Consider the following 20933-nt stretch of genomic DNA (forward strand, 5'->3'; position numbering starts at 1 on the left):
ACCCCATCACTGCCCTGGGCAGCCTGTTCCAATGCCTGAACACCCTTTGGGGGAGAAATTGTTTCTAACATCCAGTCTAAACCTCCCCTGGTGCAGCTTGATGCCATTTCCTCTTGTCTCATCCCTTGTTCCTGTGGAGCAGAGACCAGCCACCTCCTGCCTCCATCCTCCTGCCAGGCAGTTGTTGGGAGTGATAAGGTCCCCCCTGAGCCTTCTCTTCTCTAGACTAAACCCTGCAGTTCCCTTAACCATTCCTCATCATACTTGTGCTCCAGGCCTTTCACCAGGTTCTCCATGGTTTTCTGAACAGGTGCTGCTTTTGGGCTGCAGGGACCTTGTTGCTTTGGTGTGACTGGGAAGCACAGGTGATGCTGTGAAGTGCTCCCAGCTCCACTAATGCCTTGTACTTTGCATCCTTCATCTCCTGGGGCATGAGTGGTACCCATGCCCAGCTTGCTTTGCCAGCCCACCATTACCTTCCTGTCTCTTTCATGCTCATCACAGGACCTCTACCTCAATTTTAGAGTGATGGGGAAAAGGGAAATGTGGCTCCCCCTTGGCCATAAGATGAATCCCAGGGAAACTGGTTGGGCCATGCTCCAGGTGACATCCTGCTGCCTCTGGCCCCAGGGAAGAGGGCAGTAGGTCAGAGCAACTGTGACCTGGTTCCTGTCTTGTGCCTCTGTACTGCTGGGGAAGGTGGCTGCAGAACAGAGCATGTTGCTAGCCTGGGATTGCTTAAGAGGGCTGGGGACAGAGGAGGAGTTTTCCAGCTGAGACAGTCAGAGGTATTCGGGGTGGCAGGGCAGATGATCCTGATGCATCTGGAAGGTGGCCAGGGCACACCGGTGCTTGCAAGAGGCACTCTAGATGACTTCAGCCCCTGACCAAAAGTGAGGTTGTGCTGTCCCTGGTGGGAATTGTGCTTCTCATGCAAGGTGGTGGGGCTGTGTGGCAACTATTAGTACAGGACCACAGAAGATCCCCTTGCTGAGCTTAGGGACAGCAGTGGAGACATGCCTATTGGGTAGGAAGCTGGAGCTGGCCTTGGAGCTTGGCAACAAAGAAGATTCTTTGCTGAGACAGTCTCATGGACAGGGCAGGCAGGGTAGGATGGAGGTGGCACGGGACATGAGCACAGGCTGTGTACAGGGTGGGATTGTCTCTGCCATCGAACTGCTATAGAAGAGGGGAAATGGACAGCAAAAGGAGCTGGGCTTATCTCCAGGGATTGGAAGGGGGCCAGGGAGAGATGGGGGCCAGGGACAATCACTGGGGAGATGAGCCTGTCCCTGCCAGCCAGATGGACGGCCAGGACCAAGGACATGGCTGTCATTCATTCTACTGGGGACATGGAAGTGGTAGGACATCTCTCTGTGGGTAGGGGGGGAGCAGGGTGCATCCCCCCGGGTGACGGGGGAAGCGACACAACAGCAAAGAGAATGCCAGCGGTTTGTGTCTGAAGAGCGGCGGGACGCGACAGGAGGAGCGGTAAGATGCGAAGTGTGTTTCGGGTGGCCTCGCCGTGCCCCCTCGTGGCAGCAGGACACAGCCGGTGGCCGTGGGTATGGCAAGGGCAGGAGCCACGCAGGAACTGAGCCCGGGTGCAGGATGCAGGCACCACCACAGAGGTCACCTTATGCCACCCCAAGCATCCTCCTGGGGTGCAGCATCCTGACTCCCTTGTGCCTGAGGCCATCTGCACTCCATGTCCCCACTGACCTGCCTCCGTTTATAGCTAGGCTCCAGCACCCAGGCACCCCCTCTCCATCCCGGGGGGGAGCATAAGGGGGTGCTCCTGCCTGGTGGGTTTTTGGCATAAGCTCCTTGTGCCGCAGCCAAATCAAGCACTTGAGCTGCCGCTCAAGGGCAGTGCATGCCCAGAGCCAGACTGGGAATCCTGGAAATATCTCCAAGGCTGCACAAATTCCCGTGTGGAAAAAAACAAATGGGTTGGCAGAGGCCTTCACAGGGGGACAGCCACCAAACCATAGGGGGGAGCGTGGAGGGCAGGGGCATTTCTCGGCATCCTGCTTCAGTTTGCCCCTAGCAAGCCCTCAGGAGCAACCATCCTGGGGTTGCCACATCTATGCTTTGGGTACCTGGGGCAGGGGCAGGGTGTTGGGAAGATGCCTTACTACCCCTTTCTCCTTCCTGCTGTGTGGGCAAAGCAGCCTGTTGTGACTGCTTCGTCATCTCTCTGGGGACCCAAAGCAAGCACCTGGAAGGAAGGAGAGCCAGACCATATACTGGGACATCTCTGGGACACCTGCAGTTCTTACCATAGTATCTTGCTGGCCCTGGAGCCACCTGGGAACATCTCAGGTACATCACAACCTGGTGCTGCCCAGCTCTTCCAAGGCCACCAGTGTGTCCAGCCTCACAGGAGAGGGACAGCCCTGGGCAAAGGTTAGCTCAAAGAAGCTGTCCCACCTGGTGGAGTTTTTCTTCATTCCTTGAAAGCCACAGGGACCTGCTGTGCAGGATTCAGGGCTGGAGGCAGCGCCAGGGCAGTGCCGAGGTGGAGCTGCTCTGATGGATGATGTGACACTGTTCCCAAATGCCTCTACTACAGGTGACAGTGCCCAAACCATTACAGCTGGCAGAAGTGCATGCTCAGAAGTGATACCCACCACCTAACACCCACAAGGAGCATCACAGCCAGCATCCAGTGAGGGTTGTAACCTGTGCCCTGGAAGGCATGAGTGATGCTGGGCCAACAGGTGGCATGTTCCTGCCTGGACATCTGCCAGTCCCCTATGGGCATGGTAGATGCTGCCCTTGCTATGTTGACATGATGAGGCAGCCCCAAGCCCAGGGATATGTTGAGCAACCTGCTCTAGTGGAAGGCACCCCTGCCCATGGCAGGGGTTTGAAACTGGATGAACTTTAAGGACCCTTCAAATCTAAACCAGTCTGGGACTCTGTTTCCCAGGCTTACAGCCTGACCAGGTTTGCAGGGGCAACATGGGTGCTGTGCCCCGAACTCACTGTGGGAGGGAAACAGCCTGGCCCTAAACCCACATCTAGGTCTGGCTGAAATCCCCCAGGAGACACTTGTAAAGGAGAGGTGAAGTTGGAGACAGGGCATAAATTCTTGATTTTGCTGCACTGTCCTCCTTGTCTCATGCTGGAGCCGTTGTTCCTGTCCTTGAGCATGCAGCCTTGAGCCTGCAGAAGTGCTTGCTCCTGCTGGCGGGGTCTCCCCATGCATCCTGGTAGATAGGGGACCACACTGTCCCTGGGAGGGATGATAGTCCCTGCAAGCCCAGTGCTTGTCCTGGGCAGCTGGGCTGGGGATGCAGCTGGGCTGTGAATGCAGGCTTGGCACAGGGTACCCCAGCCTCTCCAGCGCAGGGACACAGGACACAAGCAGTGTGTCAATTACTTTATTACCACAGGGGCCATAGGCCAGACCCAGTTCCCAGAGAAGGTCTGGGTCCAGCCTCTTAACCCCTTTAATACTGTTGTGAAGATGAACCCAGAGCCTTCACACCCATGAGTGGGCACTGAGCATCCTCTATCCCCATGAAGCAGCTCCAGGGCATCATTTCTATCCTGCTGCCTGCACCTCCAGGAGCTGGAGGCCAGCAAGGAAAAGCAAGGTGAGACCAAGGATGCCAATCCTGGAGCAGCAGGAGCTGCCACCACCTCCTGCAACTGGTGGGGAGCAGCACAAGTCCCCTCAAACCTCCATGCCAGGTGCCCGCCCCAGGCCCAGTGCCTGCACAAGGTCATCACTGAGCCCGCTCTTCAGCGTCCGTCTCACTGTAGGAAGAGGAGAGGGTGGCACTGGCAACATGAGCAGTGATGGCTCAGGGTGCCCACTGGAGAGGGTAGCCCTGACATGCTGGGCAGGGGTGGCAGTGGCACAGTCTGGTCTCAGTGTACAAGCTGCTGTGGCCTGGTGGGCTCAACATCGGAAATCAGGGGTGGCCAGAGGGGAAGGAGCCAGGCAGGGTATAGGAACAAGGAAACAGAGATGGGACAAGGCACGGGGATAGAACACGAGTACAGACACAGAGATGGGACAGGGATGCAAAGATGGGAAAGAGTACAGGATAGAGTATAGGGACAGGGCCACAAAGGTGGGACAGGGTATGGGGACAGGCATACTGAGATGGGACAAAGTACAGGTACTGGGTAGAGCATGGGAAGGGAGACAGAGCTGTGATAGGCACAGGAACAGGGATAGAGGTGGGACAGAGTACAGGCAAACAGGTAGATCATATTGATCAGAGCCAGCAAAGGTCATGGTGACAGGGCTGGAACTTACAGGACTTCCTATTGCCGCGGGACCTCCTGCGCTCCTTGTTGGCACAGGGCCGTGGGTTGGCGTTGTGAGTGACCGACTTCACCAGCTGGTCCATGATTTCATCTGAAGCATCATCTGGGGAGCTGGGAACATCTTCCCGGGCTGGAGAGCCCTGGGCTGGGCTGGCATGCCCTGTCCCTGCAAGGGGACAAGCTGGATGCTGGCATCAGCTTTTCCCAGCCAGCCGGGCATGCCTTGCATGCCCCTGCCACCCCACTCCTACCCTGGCTGGAGCGGCTGCGGCGAGCAGGGTTGTCCGTGGGAGAGGCCAGCAGGCTCTTCATGCTCTTGTGACCTGCTTCCATCTGCTCCTTGGGGCTGCTGGACACCATGGCAGATGGGGAAGCAGCCTCAGTGACGCCAGAGAACTTCTCTGTCTACAGTGGGAAGAGATACAGGCATTAGGGACCTGGTGGGCATCACCTGGTGATGGTGGTGACAGTCGAGTGTGCCTATACCTCAGTGATGAGCCGTCCCCGGGTCTTGTTGCGCTCACGGTGGGCAGCCTGTTTTTTCTGCTGCTGCAGGATGCGCTCCCGGCATGTGCGGTATTCCAAGGCAAACTCCCGCAGCAGCTTGCAGATAGGAGTCACCTTCACATCCCGTGCCACACTCACCGGATACCCCAGGTACAGCAGGAAGGAGTGAAACCTGCAGGGATACTGGTCATGACAGACCAGTATCGATGGGACCAAGGGGGTTCCCCACTGCCCCCCCAAGGCCTGAGCCACCAACCTGTTGAGGACACGCCTGTGCACCACCTTCAAGACAATGATGCGCTGGGTGCTGTCCTTGAGGAAGTCTGTCAGTTTGGTTTTTAGCACTGGCTTGGTCTCATGCTTGGCGATCACCTTCAGGTTGTCCCAGGAGGCCCTGCACCTCCGCTCCAGTTGCACCAGGCTGTTGGCGAGCTCATCAAAGTCAACCTGGAAGAGTAAGATGTCAGCACTCAGCCATGCTGTGGAGCTGGGCAGCTGTGGGACCCACAGCCTTGCCTTGTGCAGGTCTCATCTGCCTTGCCTTACCTTGGCAGAGTGGGTGATGGAGGCAATCTCCGAGTACAGGTCAGTGGTTTCTGGGAACTTCTCTACCACCATCTGGCAGAGATGGTGGAGCAGGGATTGCCGGTGCACTGTGTCCTTCACTTCCGAGACCTTCTCTAGGTAGCCCAGCTCAAAGCCTCTACTCTGAAATGACAGTGGACTCAGCAAGTCCTTCTCCATCCCTCCTCCAGCACACCTCCAGTCCTCAGACCCAGCAGCACCACCCAGCTTCAGGTGACATCCCAAGCTCCCATGCACCATGGCTCATCCTGTGCTTGCAGCACTCAAGACAGGCCACATCCCTCCACACCCTGCTTCTCACCTGGGAGCCATTCAAGAAGTTGCCCATGGCCAGCAGTGTGGCCAGGATGCACTTGAAGGTGTGGTTTTTGGCCAGCTGCTCCATGCCCACCTTTAGATCAAAGAGTGGCTCCGCGATCTCCTGCAAGAGGAGAGATGCAGGTGAAACCCCTTGGCCACCCCCTCTCTTAGGAGCTTCAGCATTTGCTGTTGCCCATGTGGTCAACCCAAGCCTGTGCTTGCCTTGGGGACCTGCAGCCCATCCCCAGCCAGGATGGCACCTCCTGTACTTGGACATGGCTGGTCCCCACTTGGCTCGGCGCTCAGCACTGCTGGGGCTGGCAGTGGTGGGAGGGCACAATGGGGTACATGGCTCTGTACCTGCTCCAGGCTCTCATAGTCCAGCTTGAAGGCCCAGAGCTGGAGCCTGGCTGTGAGGTCACTGATGGAAGACAGGGAGAGCAGGAACTGCTCCGCAGAGCCCAAGGGCACATCAGGGTTAGCCAACTGGGCCTCCTGGATCTTCTGCTTCTCCTCCTCGGTTGGGACCATGGTCAGGATTTTCTAGAGCAAGGAGGGATGTGTCAGACTCCAAACATGTCACCATGAGATATGTCACCCAGGGCTGAAGGTGGCAGGGAGGCCTCCTGGCCAGGGGAAATGACCTATATGAGGACCTCAAGGGGTCTGAGCTTCTCTTGTGCTCACCTCAATCCCTTCCTTATTGACTGCAAACTCATCAAAGTTGAGCACAGCTGTCTTGATGATGTGCACAGGCGGCAGTACTGTGAGGCCAATGTTGATAGCATTGCTCCTCTTGGGGTCCAGCACCACAACCACCTTCTTCCCATCGATTGCCTTCTGCAAAGAGGACAGAATAGATGGGGACACGAAAGCAAAGGGCTTCCTTTAAGAAAACATAATGGACACAATGAGCTGATCAGAGACCTGGTGGTAAGCTAAACCCACACACTGTCTATCACTGTCTCTGCCAAGTCTCCAGGCTGCAGGTACACATCCTCAGCAGAGGGTATGGGTGACAGTGCATGCCTAGGGTCCCCAAGGGAATTAACAATCTTCCACCCATCCTTCAAGTCCCCTTGGCTGATGGGTACCAGCCCATGGGTACCTTTGAAGTTGGTACTTCCTTTGACCGTGACTCAAAGAGATGTTCCAGTTTGGCAGTATTGACTTCAACGCTCTGCAGGGATGCCCACAGCGTCGCCTGGCCAAACCTGCCTGTCCCCACAGTACCATCCAGCTGCTTCAACTCCTTCCAGAAAAGCTTCACTGTCCTCTTCTTCTTGGCTTCAGAGGGACCATCCATTACGGAAGGGCCTGGTAGCCCTGGCAGGGGTGGGCAGCCAGGGAATGCAGGAGGTAGAGGTGGAGGTGGTGGGCAGCCAGGGACAGCAGGAGGTGGAGGAGGAGCCATTACTGCTCCAGCTTTTGTTGCTTCAATGGCAGGAGGGAGCAAGGAGCCGTTGGTTATTGGCCCTGTGTCCAGGATGTCAAAGTCTTCTTCTTCCCCTAGATCAGTAAAGTCCAGGTCCTTGATCTTCAGCTGTGCAGGGCTGGCCTCCAGGCGCTCCCATGTCAGCTCCACATCCTTCTTGATGGGCATCATCCCAGTGCTGTCCAGTTTCTGTGTGTGGGTCTCGGCATCTAAGCTGGACAGGGCACGCGCCAGCTTGGCATGAGCACTGGCCACCGGCCCATCTGGAGCCCTGCCATGGGGCCAGGCACCCTCCTGCTCCTGGCTGCCACCTCCAACGGCATCCATCACCACCTCATCCTGGACCAGGGCAGGTGAGGGGACCTCAGGGAAGATCTTCTCCCTCCCTGCCTCTGAGGAGTCTTTAGCGTAGAGCATGTCCAGCATGAACCTGGTGTTGGAGGAGATGGTGCTGCAGGAGTCAGTGGTGTCCTGCTGAGCCAGGCAAGACCCTGCAGGGAGAGGGGGAGAGGCTGCAGTAACTGTGCTGGGCTGCACATAGAGTGGGGGTCCTGCTCCTTGGTGGGCTGTGCTCAGATGCCGGTGTTTGGTGTAGGACAGGGAGGCAGCACCCAGCTCCTCCTGCTCTGAGTATCAGCATGGGCTGGGGGGCAGAAAGGCCACTAATGCCCATCCTGGGGACCCTATGAGCCCAGAGCCAGGAACACATACCCTGGAAACACCTACTTGTGTTGAGTGTCTCCATGCCAGACTCAGGGGCACTGCTGTCCCTGTCCCAAGCAAGAGTGGTGGGATGCTCCAGCTCAGCATCACTGAGGACATTGAGCCGTCCCTTGGTCATGGAAGAGATCTTCTTCTGGGCTGCAGCCAGATTCTCCAGGAAGCGAGCTCTGCAAGACAGGGGCAGATGCTGGCCAGGAGCAAGACAGGGACAGGGATGACTGGGACAATGGGCAAACCATGCCATGCCACACTGCACAGCCAGACCCACAGCACAGAAACCCCCTGCCTAGGCCACACATTAGGAACATGAAGGATTCAAGCTCCTCTAAGTGCTGCAGAGAGGCAGGTGATGCCACCACGGCATGGGGACAGGGATGCTGCAGTCCCATGGGAGACAAAGGCTCATGTCTTTGTCACCTTTTGGCCCCAGCAGACCTGGTGCTCACTGCAACCCTCATCCAAAAGCTACAAAACCCAGGCAGAGACTTATGGGGACCGTCCTGCTCCACATGCCCTGTGTGGCCAGAGCCCAGAAGCCTCCAGCAGGCGCTGGCCCAAGGAAATGCACACCTGGAGACACACACATGCCTCTACTTACTCAAACCTCCTCAAAATAGGCTTGTCCCCATGCAAGGAGGGGGCATCCTCCCGCCTGAGGGAAAATAGGGGTTAGCCCCCACTGCTGACAGACCCCCTGGGCTCGTGCCTCCTGCATACCCCTTCTGGCAGCCCTCCAGCATGTGACCCTTGTCCTGCTGTCACCCCATGGCACTGGGTCTCACTGGGGAGCCAGGAGATGGCCAGAGAATCCCTTCCTGCCCAGGCACCAAATGGCATCAGGTGCTGGCGAGATGGTGCAGTGTCCACCACCACAGAGCCAGGAATGCAATGCCAGCCCCCTGCCAGCCCCAGGGCAGGCTGTGGCACCCCCAGAGGGACATCTCACCCTAGAAGGTGGGGAGAAGAGTGTGTCATCACCCCGTGATGACGGGGGTCAGAGGGGAGAGGTGAGGGATGGGGACAGCGAGTGGGTCAGGACAGTGCCCATTCTTGCCAGAGCATCGCGCTGGGAAGGAGCACACACATGCAGAGCCCAGGCACTTACCAGACAGGGGCAGTTTGGCGCAGCCTGCAAAAGGAAAGATAGAAAAGAGTAGGCAGAGAAGAGGTCAAGCATGGACAAGAGAAAGAGTGAGGAGTTGCTGGAGAGGAGCTGTGCACACGTGAAGGATGCCCTGGAGCCCCTGGCCAGTCCCTCTCAGACATCCGCTCCCCCTGTCACACTTCTCTCCATCCCGTTCCCACCAAGACCCTGTTTCCCTGCATTGACGCAGGTGCACCCCAAGCTCCTGGGAGGCCCCCTGTCACCCCGGGGGAACCTCCTGTGCACCCAGCCCCTCCTGGCTCCTTACTTGTAGACACTGCGCTCTCCTGGGGCTGGAGGCTGATCCTTGTCGGCCGGTGATGAAGCCAGTGCAAGCCGCACACTGGATGCACTGCTGAAGACACTGCTGGGACACAGGCTGGAGAAAGAGGTGACAGGGAATGAAGGCAAGTCCTGCAGAGCTGCCCTCACCCTGGCACTGAGAATAGACCTGAGCACTGCTCACGCTGTATCCCAGCATCTTCACCATAGAACCACAGAATCTCAGACTGGTTTGAGCTGGAAAAGACCTTAAAAGTCATCCAGTTCCAACCCCCTGCCACAGGCAGGGACACCTTCCACTAGACCAGGTTGCTCCAAGCCACATCCAACCTGGCCTTGAACACTTCCAGGGATGGGGCAGCCACAGCTTCTCTGGGCAACCTGTGCCAGGGCCTCTCCACCCTCACAGTAAAGAACTTCTTCCTTATATCTAACCTGAACTTCCCTTGTTTCAGTTTAAACCCATAATCCCTTGTCATATTGCTACAGACCCTGATGAAAGAGTCCTGGGACCATCACCACCCTGGACCACCTCCAGCCAAACTTACTTTGTTGGGCTGCTTGGCATGGGGACAGCTGGGGTGTCCTCAGTGGGGGGCTCCTTTGGGGGTCCAGGGGACCCAAGCTGTGCATCAGGACCAGTCTCTGGACAGCCGCTCTGGGATCGCCACCCACGCCGGCCTTCGTCTGTCCTCCTCCGGTCCTTGCGTCCCCCCGAGGGTGGCTCTTCCACACCATCCTCCAGCTTGAGAGCACTCTGTGGAGGGAACAGGAGGGCATGTCAGCCCCGCCACCTCACCAGTTGCCCTCCCTGCTGCCATGAACATGGTGCACAGTCAGACCCCACAGGAGCCACACTCACCTCATAGAGTGTGAACTGGTGCTTCAAGTCAAGGTCGGTGCCCTTGCTGCCTAGGAACTGCTGTACCAACTGTTCCATGCCCTGCTGCTCCAGGCAGTCTGTCACATCGTAAAATGTATCCTGGTCTGGGAGGGCTGCCAGTGTCTAAGCAGGACCAAAAGGATGGTGCTGAGACCAGCGTGACCCACACTGAGCCCTGCCACTGTGGCACCACAGAGACACCCTGCCACCCCCCTGGACCTTGTTGATCAGCGTCATGGCAAAGACCAGCAGCTCTGTGTCAGCCCCATTGCGTTGCTCCAGGACAGTCATCAGGTTGGACCATGGACAGGTTCCTAGGAGAAGTGGCCCATGCCAGTGACACACGGGACAAGGACACACACACACACATCCTGTTCCCTGGTGGGGACCTTGCCAGAGGCTGGTGCTGCACCCACCTCTTGCCTGGTCCACGGCATTGACAGCGTGGATGACCAGCAGGGCGTTGGACTCCATGTACTCCACAAACACCAGCAGGAGCTTCAGTGCCATCTTCACCACCAGGCGATACTGGGACAAGGGACAGTGGCTGGGATGGCAGTGGTGTCTGCTGGGTCACCATGCTCTGGGGCTGGGGGCTTTGCCATGGGACCACAGACCAGCCTGCAGCTATGATGCTGATTGGCAACAGGCACTGGGAAGGCACCTGGAATGCGACCTTTTTGCTCAAACTCTCTGCCCAGGAGCATGGTCACATCAGGATGGGGAGTTCTAGAAACCTGCATGGCTTCCAAATGGTTAGGAGCAGAACCCAACACATACAAAGGGCACTGAGCCCAAAGGAAGATGATGGGATAAATCCCCTATGGGACAGTGCAAGGAGACAGCCACAGGCAGGGAAGAAGGGTGCAGTGAGGGGCACAGGCAGCCCCCAGGGCAACAGGAGCTTACTGGGCTTCCTGACAGAGCGTAGAGCCACTGGACAGTCTCGTTGTGGTTGATTACACCCTGCATCCCATCCACAAAGAGCATAATCTGGCTCAGGGCTGCAAGGCAGAGAGCAGGCAGGGTCACAGTGCAGCAGAGATAGGGCTTTTCTTGGAGGGGGCTGCCTCATGCCCCTCCAAGTGCCAGCCTTATCCCTAGGGATAAGAGGTGCCCAAACACCAACCCCGGAGGATGTAATTCTGGTAGTTCTGGTCAGCCTCTGCCCCCACTTTGATCAGGCATGTCAGCCCATCCAGGTTCACAAACTCCGGCACCAGGTCCTTGTCCTCCTGCAGAGCAAAGGCCAGGTGTTATCGCAGTGTGGGGAGGCAGGGCTGGGCTGCCAGCCCCAAGGGAACCGCACCAGCATCACACTGTACCTGAAAAAGTTGCTTGAGGGAGAAGAGAGATCGACGCAGCTCCGGCCCCTGCGAGTTGTACAGCTTCTCTGGAAGGAAAGGACTGATGCTGAATCGGGGCTCTGGAGTGCTGCCAGCTGCCTGGGAAAGCCCCTCAACCCAACTCAGCCCTGTGCTGTCATCCCATGATATCAGCATTGCCCCCGGATGGAAGCAGCTGCAGCTCCACAGCTACTTATTTCAGCCATGCCACTTTCCAGTTTCCTTTCGTTCTGCCTTCTTTTTCTGCCTGGCAATGACATAAATATCCCCTCTGGTTTTCTGTGCATAACCGAAACAGGAACAAGGGCAAGAGGCTGAGCTACTTTTAGCCATCACTCCTTACACAAATGCCCTGATCCTGGAGTCCCCAGCAGCCCCACAGCTTGGGAAAAGCTGCAGGATGGGGATGGGAAGGATGGCAGCATGCCACTGGCTTGGGGACAGAAGGACAGTCACTGGGATGGAGACTATGAGCTTATGGGGATGGTGCCTGCAGGCAGGAGCCTGCATGGAACAGCCAGGGTAATGGGAAGCTGAAAAGCTCCACTTAAACAAATGTGTGGACCAAAGCCACTGGGAGTCAGCACTTCCTGCATCCAAAGCTCGAGTTATCTGAGCATCCCGAGTTATTTGGGTCAGGCTTATGGGTATAACAAGCCAGGCACAAGCTGTGCAAGGAGCCCTCCAGTAATGCTGACAGGGCTCTGTAAAACACGAGGTACCAGCAGCCTCCTCTGCTTGCTTATCAGATTGTCACAGCAGCCAGAGGGAAAGCAGAGAGCCCAGAGCTCAGCCGGAGCCTGGGAACTGCTCGCAAAGAGCATGACCCTGATCCTGGCCTTCCTGCATCACTTGGGCTTGGCTGCAGCCCTGCCTGGACAGCTGATGCCCGGCCAGCATTGATCTGCTCAGCACTTGTTTCCCCTCTTGCTAAGGAGGAAAGAGGCTTTGGCACTCCTGAGCATTGTGCAGGACCTCCAAGCAGGCTGTCCCAAGGTGCAGCAGCACTTTCTGCTGTGCAAAAGCTATTTGTAAAGGCTGTATTTAGAGCTTGTCTGAATGACCCAGAATAACTGCAGTGGGTGGTGGGCTCCCAGCCCAAAGGGTAAAAGTCCTGATCTCTGAGGATAGAGGGGATTAACCCAGCAAGTCCCTGCCAGCCTGATGGCGTCCATGTCCCTGAATCTCTGGGAGGGGTTATGGGGCAGAAGCAGCACTGGGCTGGATTGCTCCCTCTTTCCATCACAAAAAGCCTGTCCAAAACACATGGCAGAGATCAAGCCACCACCCGGGGAGGGGGACAAGCTGCTGGAGAAGGAGGACTCACCAATGATGGCATGGACTCGGACAGAGAGCTGTGTGCGCAGGATCAGGGTTGGCCGTCTCCCCTTCCTAGAGCAGGGGAAAACTTGTGTGAGCATTCACAGTGGAACCATCATGGCTCCCAGTGTTCGCATGCACATGGGGTCCCCGTGTCCCATCCCTGGAGGGCTTGGGCACCCCGTGTGCCTCACCTGACCTCCTCGTAGAAACTTTCCAGATCATCCTTCTGTTCCAGCAGGGATAAGTCAAGGTCCAGATAGTGCCCAGAGGGTGAGATCTGCAGCGTGCAGTCCTCCAGCTGGGGATGCAGACAGTCTGGCTGAGCCCCTGTGCCCACCACAGCCCTCCCAGCTCCCAGAGGATGCAGCATCCCTGGGTCACTGTCCTGCCAAGCACACCCAGCAGCCACATCCCACAGCGAGGTGGCAGGTCCCATCCTGGACCCATGGGGAGATGCTCTGTCACTGTCCAGTGGCAAACAGAAGAAATACGGAGCCCCAGGCTGGGAAAAGGCAGAGCGAGGGTGGTGCCAGGCTCCTTGGCAGATTTGCACTGTGGGGCTTAGTCAGCACCAGGGCAGGACCTGTCTCCTTCTAGGGCTGGTGCCTTCGCCTGGGCTGATGAATTGCCTCCACCTACACAGACTGGGTCTGTGGGAACCACCAAGGCACAAGAGGACACCCCAAACAGGGGAAAACCCCACAGGGGTGTCCTCCGGTGACGCAGCCTCTGGCTCAGCCCACAGCTACATGGCATCTTTCAGCTGACTGACCCAGAAAAGCACAGCCCAAGGCAAGGCTGGGGTGAGGCCATCTCTCTTAAAAGTCTACATACAGCACCCATGCTGCACCCTTACAGGCAGGCACAGCACCCGGGGTACTCCATAGCCCCTGAACCACCTGGGACCCAGACGCACCCCACAGCACACAGGGATCCTGGCTGAGCTCCTGATGGGAGCAATTTGCCCTCAAGGTGTATGTAAGGGCAGAGGGAGGGCAAATGCCTGCCTGGTCTTGCCAGGACCCTGCACATCTGGACCTGTTCCTAAAGCATTTGCAGTACCCTCCTCACCCTACCTCCAAGGAATTGATGTCCCTTCCCAACTGCCCACAGCAGTTGCTGTGTAACCACCTGGGGAGCTGTGATAAATCAGTGATAAAGCCAATGATTAATGCTGCTACTGCTGCCAAAAAGAGCAAGCAGCACAAGCAGCAACCACTGGAAGAGAAGTGGGGCTCATCAGTCACTTAAAAACCCACCCCAATTTCAGCCCCAAACTGCACACCCTGTGGCCAAGGAGATGGTCACAGCTCCTCTGCCTTTACCACCAATGCCTTTCTCCACTATGGCCCTGGCCACCCCCAAGTGACCCACAGCAATGCTGGGTATGGCTCCTGCATCTCACTGGGACTGCTTTCCATGAAGCCCCCATGTCCTCAAGTCACAAGAGCTCACACACCTCACTGTGAGTGTGACTGTAAACCTGAGGGCAAGGAAGAAATGCCACGTGCATTAATACCATTAACAACCCTGACTAAGCCTTGGATAAGAAGCAATTTGGCAGGGTATTGCTGCTGGGCTGTTTATATCCAAAGCGTCCTACTCCACCTCCAGTGGCTGCTGGCCACGCCAGCCAGCCATAGCAACCTGCACCAAACACAGGCTTGACCTGGGCATCACTCCTGGCTGCCAGCCCTGCCTCTGTGTAGGGTGTTTGCTCATGCTGGCCCCATGCAGAGTTTGATGCAGGGGAAATCTTCAATGCCTCCACAGAGACAGACTCTTCCAGGTATTCCTGTGTCCTCCTGTGCACCCCTGCATCCTCCTAGGCTTCATTCCCCTTGGTATCCCTTCAGCAAACCCCACATGCTCCTGGCCATCTTTGTAACCTCACCAGTACCCCTTTAGGCATCCCTGCAACCTCCTGGGAATCCCCACATCCTCTCAGGCATCCCCTCAGGCATTCCCACATCCTTCCAGGCACCACTGCATCCTCCTGGGCACTCAGACACAGTACAGAGCAACTGTCACAGCTCGAGCACAAAAGCTTTGCCTTCTCTGGGCAGCCAGAACCCCAGCAAGCCAGAGTTGACATCCCCAGCTCCTCTTGGGGCCAGTGACATGTCCCAGCTGGCGGAGAAGGCCAAGCCCCCGGGACGTGACCCCACATGTTTCCCGTGTGAGCTTGGCAGCGCTCCCCATGAGGGATGCTCCAAATGCTGGGCCCAGCTTTGGCTGCACCCCCCCTGGCAAGCAGCATCCCCCAGGGATGGGACAGGCTGTCCCAGGCTCATGCTGCCCTGTCAAACATCTCGGGACAGCATTTCCACCCCAGGGAGTGCTGACTGAGGATCTGAGCTGGGACCTTGGGCCTGTGCTGCTGGGGACAGCACACTGGGGTCATAGGGTAAAGACAGCTCCTGGCGTGGGGCAGCTCTGATCCATCTGCCTCCTGCCTGTAAATCCATTTTAAAATGAGCTGAGCTTCAAGTGTCATGGGACTTGCAGGGGAAGGAGAACATCCCACGCTCACACCTCCAGCCCAAGGCTCCAGGGAGGCACATGCACCTCCACCAGTACTGATGTCTTTCATCTGCTACACGGGGAGGTTCTGGTGTCTCTCTGACGACAAGGTGCTGGTGCCAGCCCCCGTGTGGGACCAGGACCCCATGGTCCAGAGAGGGGTTTGCTGTGTTAAAAAAGCCCCACTCTACCTATGCTGATGCCTCAGAGCTGAGACATGGGGAAGGCAGGAACACGTGGATCTCCCTGATCCTATCAACACCTAGTGTTATGGCTGGCTTTGCAGTTTAGCAATGATACACATGCCAGGCAAGTGATTCCCCAGGGAAAGACAGCTCCCCTCAGGGTGCAGCTGCCTCCCTGAACCATGGCATGTGATGGAGACATCCTCCACCCACAACTGAACTGGTGCCACGCACCATGGCGTCATGTCTTCCTGCTCACCCCTATCATGGCATTCCCACGTGGGAGGATGCTCCATGGCTGGGCAGTGAATATCCTCTTTATCTGCCAGCAGAGGAAACACTTTTCCCTTTCTCCAACATTTTCTTTCTGCACTGACCACAATTTGCTAGTGTTGCTGCAGCTCTTCTAGGAAGGCCATGGGGGAAATACAGAAAAAAATCTAGTATTTGCTGAGGCTGAAGCAGGAGTTAAATACAAGACAACCCCAACCAGCAACCAAGTGTGTTCACTGAGATTCCGTTTCAGGGCTCAGAAGGTTGTTTATTGCCAGGCTTTAGGTCCTGCCTGCATCTACCTGATGGATGGCAGCAAGTGGATGGGAGCACTGCCATTATCTTATTATGGGGGAAAAAATCCATCCCAAGGCCAGTAAGGGTCTCTGGAGGTCACCCAGAGCTGGCCCAGAACTGCGCACCTGCTCACAAACAGTCCTTACTGCTCCTCCAGCCAGGCCTGTTGCTCATTAACAGAGCCCATGTTTCTCATCAACAGACCCAAAGCAACCAGAGGATCCCAGTCCTGGTGAGCAGCTGGCATCCTGGCAACACCATGGAATGAATGCCTGGCTGCAGCTCCCACCCTGAGACCCATGCATGGACACTGCTGGGAGCTGGGAATCACCAGAGGCTGCTGAGCACCAGCACTTGGCTCTAACCATTTGACAAGAAGCAAACAGCAGTTTCAAAGCATTGCTGCTGACCCCATTTCACCACTTCCATGCCTGTCTGAGGTGAAGCAAAGACCTTTGGCAAAGCCACCCTTGAGCCAGTTAGGTAATAGAGGACAATGGGGCTGGTGGGACAGGGCTCATGCACTCCACAAGTGCACAAGCAGCTCTCTTCTATCAAGCCTGAGAACTTGCAGTGACCTTATGGCAGCAAGGACAGAGAGCTGTTTGCTCTTCCTTGGGTTTCTAGTGGAGGAAGGGGAAAGTAATGCTCCAGCCCCTGGGTTATGCAATTATTTGGAAAAATCCCTAGATCTCTGGGGCAAGGGAGTACAGCAGCATTTGGGGACCTTCCCTGTCAAAACCTGCTTGTGGATGTTCAGAAAAGGCCCACGCCCAGCACAAGCATCACCCAAGGGTACTAGAAAAATGCTGGAGAGCAGGAGAAGATAGTATCAGCCTGTAGCTGAACAATGCAGCAGCACAAACAAAGCAGGAAGGTATTTCCAAGCACAAATCCTTTTTCCGGAGAGCATGAAAAAGCCATCAGCGGTGGGTTGAGCTGCAGGAGAGGAAGCGCTGGAGGTGTCATGGGTAGGACAGGCTGTTCAAGGCAGTGATACTGGCATGAGAAACCTCCTGCTCATCTTCTCCAGGCTGTTCCCAGCTCAGGGAGCAGCTCTGCTGTGCCCAGGGAGGGCAGGATGCCACTGGTCCCCACGGCAGAACCCCTGGGGTTCTATGGTTCATCCTCCTCTAGTAATGTGGGGACCTCTGGCTGCATTCTCCCAGCCATTGCATTCTCCTCCCTGTGCTGCTCAGCTCTGGCCATGCTGCCCCACAGGACAAGCCTGGCATCAGGCACCCCTGGCTGAATTTTATTAACAGTCAGTTCCTTGGGAAAAATACAACTGTTCATTTACTAATTTTAGAGCAGTGAGTAATGGAGCTGAGCGCTACCTGGCACAAGGGGCACCAAGGGAGGTTTCTGCTCATCGTACCAGTGAAATGACATCTGAGCAGCTCCAGGGTGCCAGCTCTGGATTTGGATCAAACCAGGTGGCTCGGGATAGTGACCTTGCTCCACAGGCTGTAAATCCCAGTGCAGAGGCTCCCAATGAACACATTGTCTCATGCAAATCCCAGCCAGCATCCCAACTTGTCAGGCTGGGCTGTGGCTCAGAAAGCTCTACGTAATAAAGGGATCATGGTTTATAAGTTATATAACTCATATAAACGAGGCTTCTGGCTTATAAACCCAAAGGAGGGTCCTATCTGCAAATGTCACCACGAGTTACAAGATGCAGGAAAACGACAAAGAAAAAACCATCCAGAGCTTGACTTAAGCAGAGAACAGAGCCTGAAATCCCAGTTCAACATGCCTCTGCCACACACAGGACCTCTTTGCAGCACTCCTGTCCTAGGGAACACCATACCCAGGCCCCCCCCGTGTCACCACACAGCACCCTTGGCTGGTGATCCCGTTACAGCCAGCTTCTGCCCGGGAGGAAAGCACACGCCTGAAATTTGAGTTTGCTCCATTCGTCATGTCTCGGGGTTGGTTGTTCCCAAACAAACTCCATTTAGTCACCACCTAAAAATCCCATGATGACGATGACACGAGACACTGCCACTTTGCTCCAAGAAAAATGAAAAGTGGGTTAAAAGGGAAGATTTTGTGGTGCAGGCAAAAGTCTCGCAGTGATCCCCTCCCCCTGGCAGGGCAGCAAGCTCAGTGCCAGGCACATGGAGCTGATTTCCCCCTCCTGCTGCCTTCATCTGTCCTCTCCAGCTATGGGCAGGGTACACTGCCCCTGTCTGTCTGGGCTCCTGCCTGCACTCCTGCCGTGCTGCAAGACAGAGATGCTCAACCATTGCCAAAGCTCTACTGGTACCACACTCATAAGGAAAACAAGCCTATCCCCACCCTGTAAAGGATGCTCTGACAGCATCACAACAAAACACCCCAGAGGGAAGGTTCCCTGTCTCCTCCCTAGCCTCTTTTACCCAGCCTGGAGCAGGCCTGAGGCCACACAAGCAAGAAACGGAGCCTTGCTTTGGCATCCTGCCTTCCTCCTGGATGGAGGAAATTGCTCAGCACAAGTTTCCGCTAAAGGCTGCCGGTGGACCGGCAGGGTGAAGGGCTGCGGGTCCTCCGGCCCCACCGGCATCTCCCCAAAGCCCATGTGCTGCAGTGACTGGGGATGCTGGGCCGGTCCCCCCGGTGTCAGGGGGCGGTGTGCTCCCTTCGAGGCTCGGCTCCACTCCTGGAACCGAGTGTGAAAGATGGATGCTGGGGTAAGAGACCGCTGCCTGGGTCAGCCCCGACGAGATGGGCATGGACGCCTGCCCTCATCCTGCTTCCCGCTGCCCGAGTTCCTGCTTGCTCTGAGCAAGCACATTCTCTTCCTCCCCGCCGACTCATCCGGTCCCGGCCGAGAACCGGCATCTCCCGCAGAGGGCTCAGAGATTCTGCCGTGACTCACGCCGGGAGAGCTGTCCATATTCCGGCGGGGGCACACCGCCCCGTCCCTCATCTCCCCTCCGAGCTCCTTCCAGCCCCCTCCCGATTCCAGCCCCGTGCCTGCCCGCCTTCCCCACCCGCCCGCAGCTTCCCCCCTCACCGGCAGGGGAGCCCCGACCAGGCGGTGCAGCGCGGGCAGCTGCGCCCCAAGGGGCAGCGCCTCCACCACGGCATAAACTGGGGCTCGCCGTGGCTCCGGGAAGCTGCCGCAGCCGAAGGGGTCCGAGTCCTCCAGGTACTGGATCCGGCACTGAACCTCCGCCATTGCGCCACCGCCGCCGCTCCGCCACCGGCGCAGCCCAGGAGGCCACGCCCCCGCCCGAGCCCACCCCCACCGAACACACCCCCTCCGACAGCCACGCCCCCATCCCCATCCCGGCCACGCCCCCTCCGATACGGACCTCTCGGGGCTCGGCGCGCCCTCCCGCGGCTGCCCGACAGCTCCCGGGGATGCTCCGGGCGATGCTGTAGGGGGTGCTCCAGGAATACTCTGGAGGGATCCGAGGGGATCCGGCGGACACTTCGGGGGACTCCGGGGGATGGTCCAGGGAACGCTCCGGGAATGCTTCGGGGGATTCCAAGGGGATGTGGGGGATGCTCCAGCGGGCTCCGTGGGGCTCCGGGGTGCCGGTGGGTCTTACTCACCCCAGAGCTGGGGGCCAGCTGGGCAGCTCAGTGCCTGCAAGGCCGGTGTCGATACAAATGATATCTTTGTGCATGCAGGGTGTTGATGTTAACGAGAACATTCAAAATGGACAGGGTAGTGTTGTATGGTGAGTTTGGGAAGGTGAGTTTGGGAAGGAGGATGCAAAGGGGAGCAAGAACACCTGGGAGGGCCCCCAGGAGAAGCGCAGCTGCACCAGGAATGGGGACACGGACAGATTTCATCTCCGGTGGACTCAGCTCAAAGCACAACCCTTCAGAGAAAAGCTTTAGCAAAGGTGATTTGAATTTTTGATTGCATACTGGGCAGTGCCAATAGCCCAGCACAATGAAGCGGTGTTCTCCTCACTCCTGGCTCCAGCCTGGGCTCCCAGTAGGAGAGAGGTGTGAACAGACTGAGGGAGCTTTGCAGAGACCCCCATGCAGTAGCAGAGGCTGGGTCCAAGAGGCCAGGGCAGCAGGGCAGGACCAGCCTGTGGGAGGCAAGGTAAAGGGGGATTTAATTACACCTTTGGCAGCTTAAAGGGGAAACAGGAGGCAGCTGCTTCTCAGCGCAGCCCTTGCAAGGCCTTTCTTGTGCCTCCACAGACAAGGTGTCTTTCTGCCCATGCTCCAGGGACACATGGATGCAGCTCAGAGCTGGCTCCCCATGAAGTGTGCTGACGCCATGCCTTCCTGCCCTCTGCCAGGCAGCATCACTGCTCCCCAGTCTGCCGGGCATCCCTCACTGTCTCCCCAGGCCATGAGGCCCTGGGTCTGGGACCACGGTGATGGGATATGGGAAATGGGACACTTCCCAGAGCAGAGTGGACAGCCTAGGTTTGGTGGGCAGGTGAGAGCTTTTAGGGGTGTCTAAGAGGGGCTGAGGAAGGAAGGGGGACCCCTCTGGAATGCTCCCAGACTGGTGCCCAGGCAGCAGCTGGGACAGGAATGGGTGGTCTTGGCTGGCACCAGGAGGGGGACTAAGGAGACTGAGAACATGATGGGTGCAGGAGCGCTGAGCCAGGGTGGAGGGCCTTGGGCAGAGCAGCGGTGCCAGTGCAGGACGCAGGGCACTGAGGTGATGCAGGAGGCACCGGGATGGTGTCAGGGAGGAGCAGGGCAGGGGAAACCAGAGTGATGCAGGTGGCACCAGAGCAATTGCAGGGAGGAGTAGGGCAGGGGTCTGGCGTGGGATAGGGGGGTAGCGGGATCAGTGCAGCAGCACCAGGCTGCTGCGGGGGGCAGAAGAACCGGGTCCGGCTTAGGGCGCCGAGGTGTGGCAGGGTAACAGCGG

General features: G+C 57.2%; 1 protein-coding gene across 2 annotated transcripts; it reads right to left on the reverse strand.

The window, feature by feature from the left end:
• Positions 1–3385: 3385 nt before the first annotated feature.
• Positions 3386–19273, reverse strand: FHOD1 (formin homology 2 domain containing 1). 2 transcript variants are annotated; one of them, XM_031051756.2, is made up of 22 exons: positions 19095–19273; positions 13007–13113; positions 12820–12884; positions 11472–11539; positions 11276–11381; positions 11056–11150; positions 10563–10674; positions 10366–10460; positions 10126–10269; positions 9812–10020; positions 9250–9360; positions 7841–8004; positions 6788–7605; positions 6367–6519; positions 6040–6222; positions 5681–5800; positions 5341–5502; positions 5051–5241; positions 4774–4966; positions 4539–4692; positions 4277–4453; positions 3386–3768 (listed from the first exon to the last, which is right to left on the reverse strand). In XM_031051756.2, the coding sequence occupies exons 1-22, from the start codon at positions 19257–19259 to the stop codon at positions 3686–3688; spliced, it is 3675 nt and encodes a 1224-aa protein (XP_030907616.2). In that variant the 5' UTR covers positions 19260–19273; the 3' UTR covers positions 3386–3685. The 2 variants fall into 2 exon arrangements, 1 of the variants encoding a protein (XP_030907616.2); XR_004080975.2 differs by lacking the exon at positions 3386–3768 and having other exon boundaries at positions 4314–4453; positions 4774–4890.
• Positions 19274–20933: the final 1660 nt, after the last annotated feature.

Source organism: Melopsittacus undulatus, chromosome Z (assembly GCF_012275295.1).
Source record: "Melopsittacus undulatus isolate bMelUnd1 chromosome Z, bMelUnd1.mat.Z, whole genome shotgun sequence".
Lineage (NCBI taxonomy): Eukaryota > Metazoa > Chordata > Aves > Psittaciformes > Psittaculidae > Melopsittacus > Melopsittacus undulatus.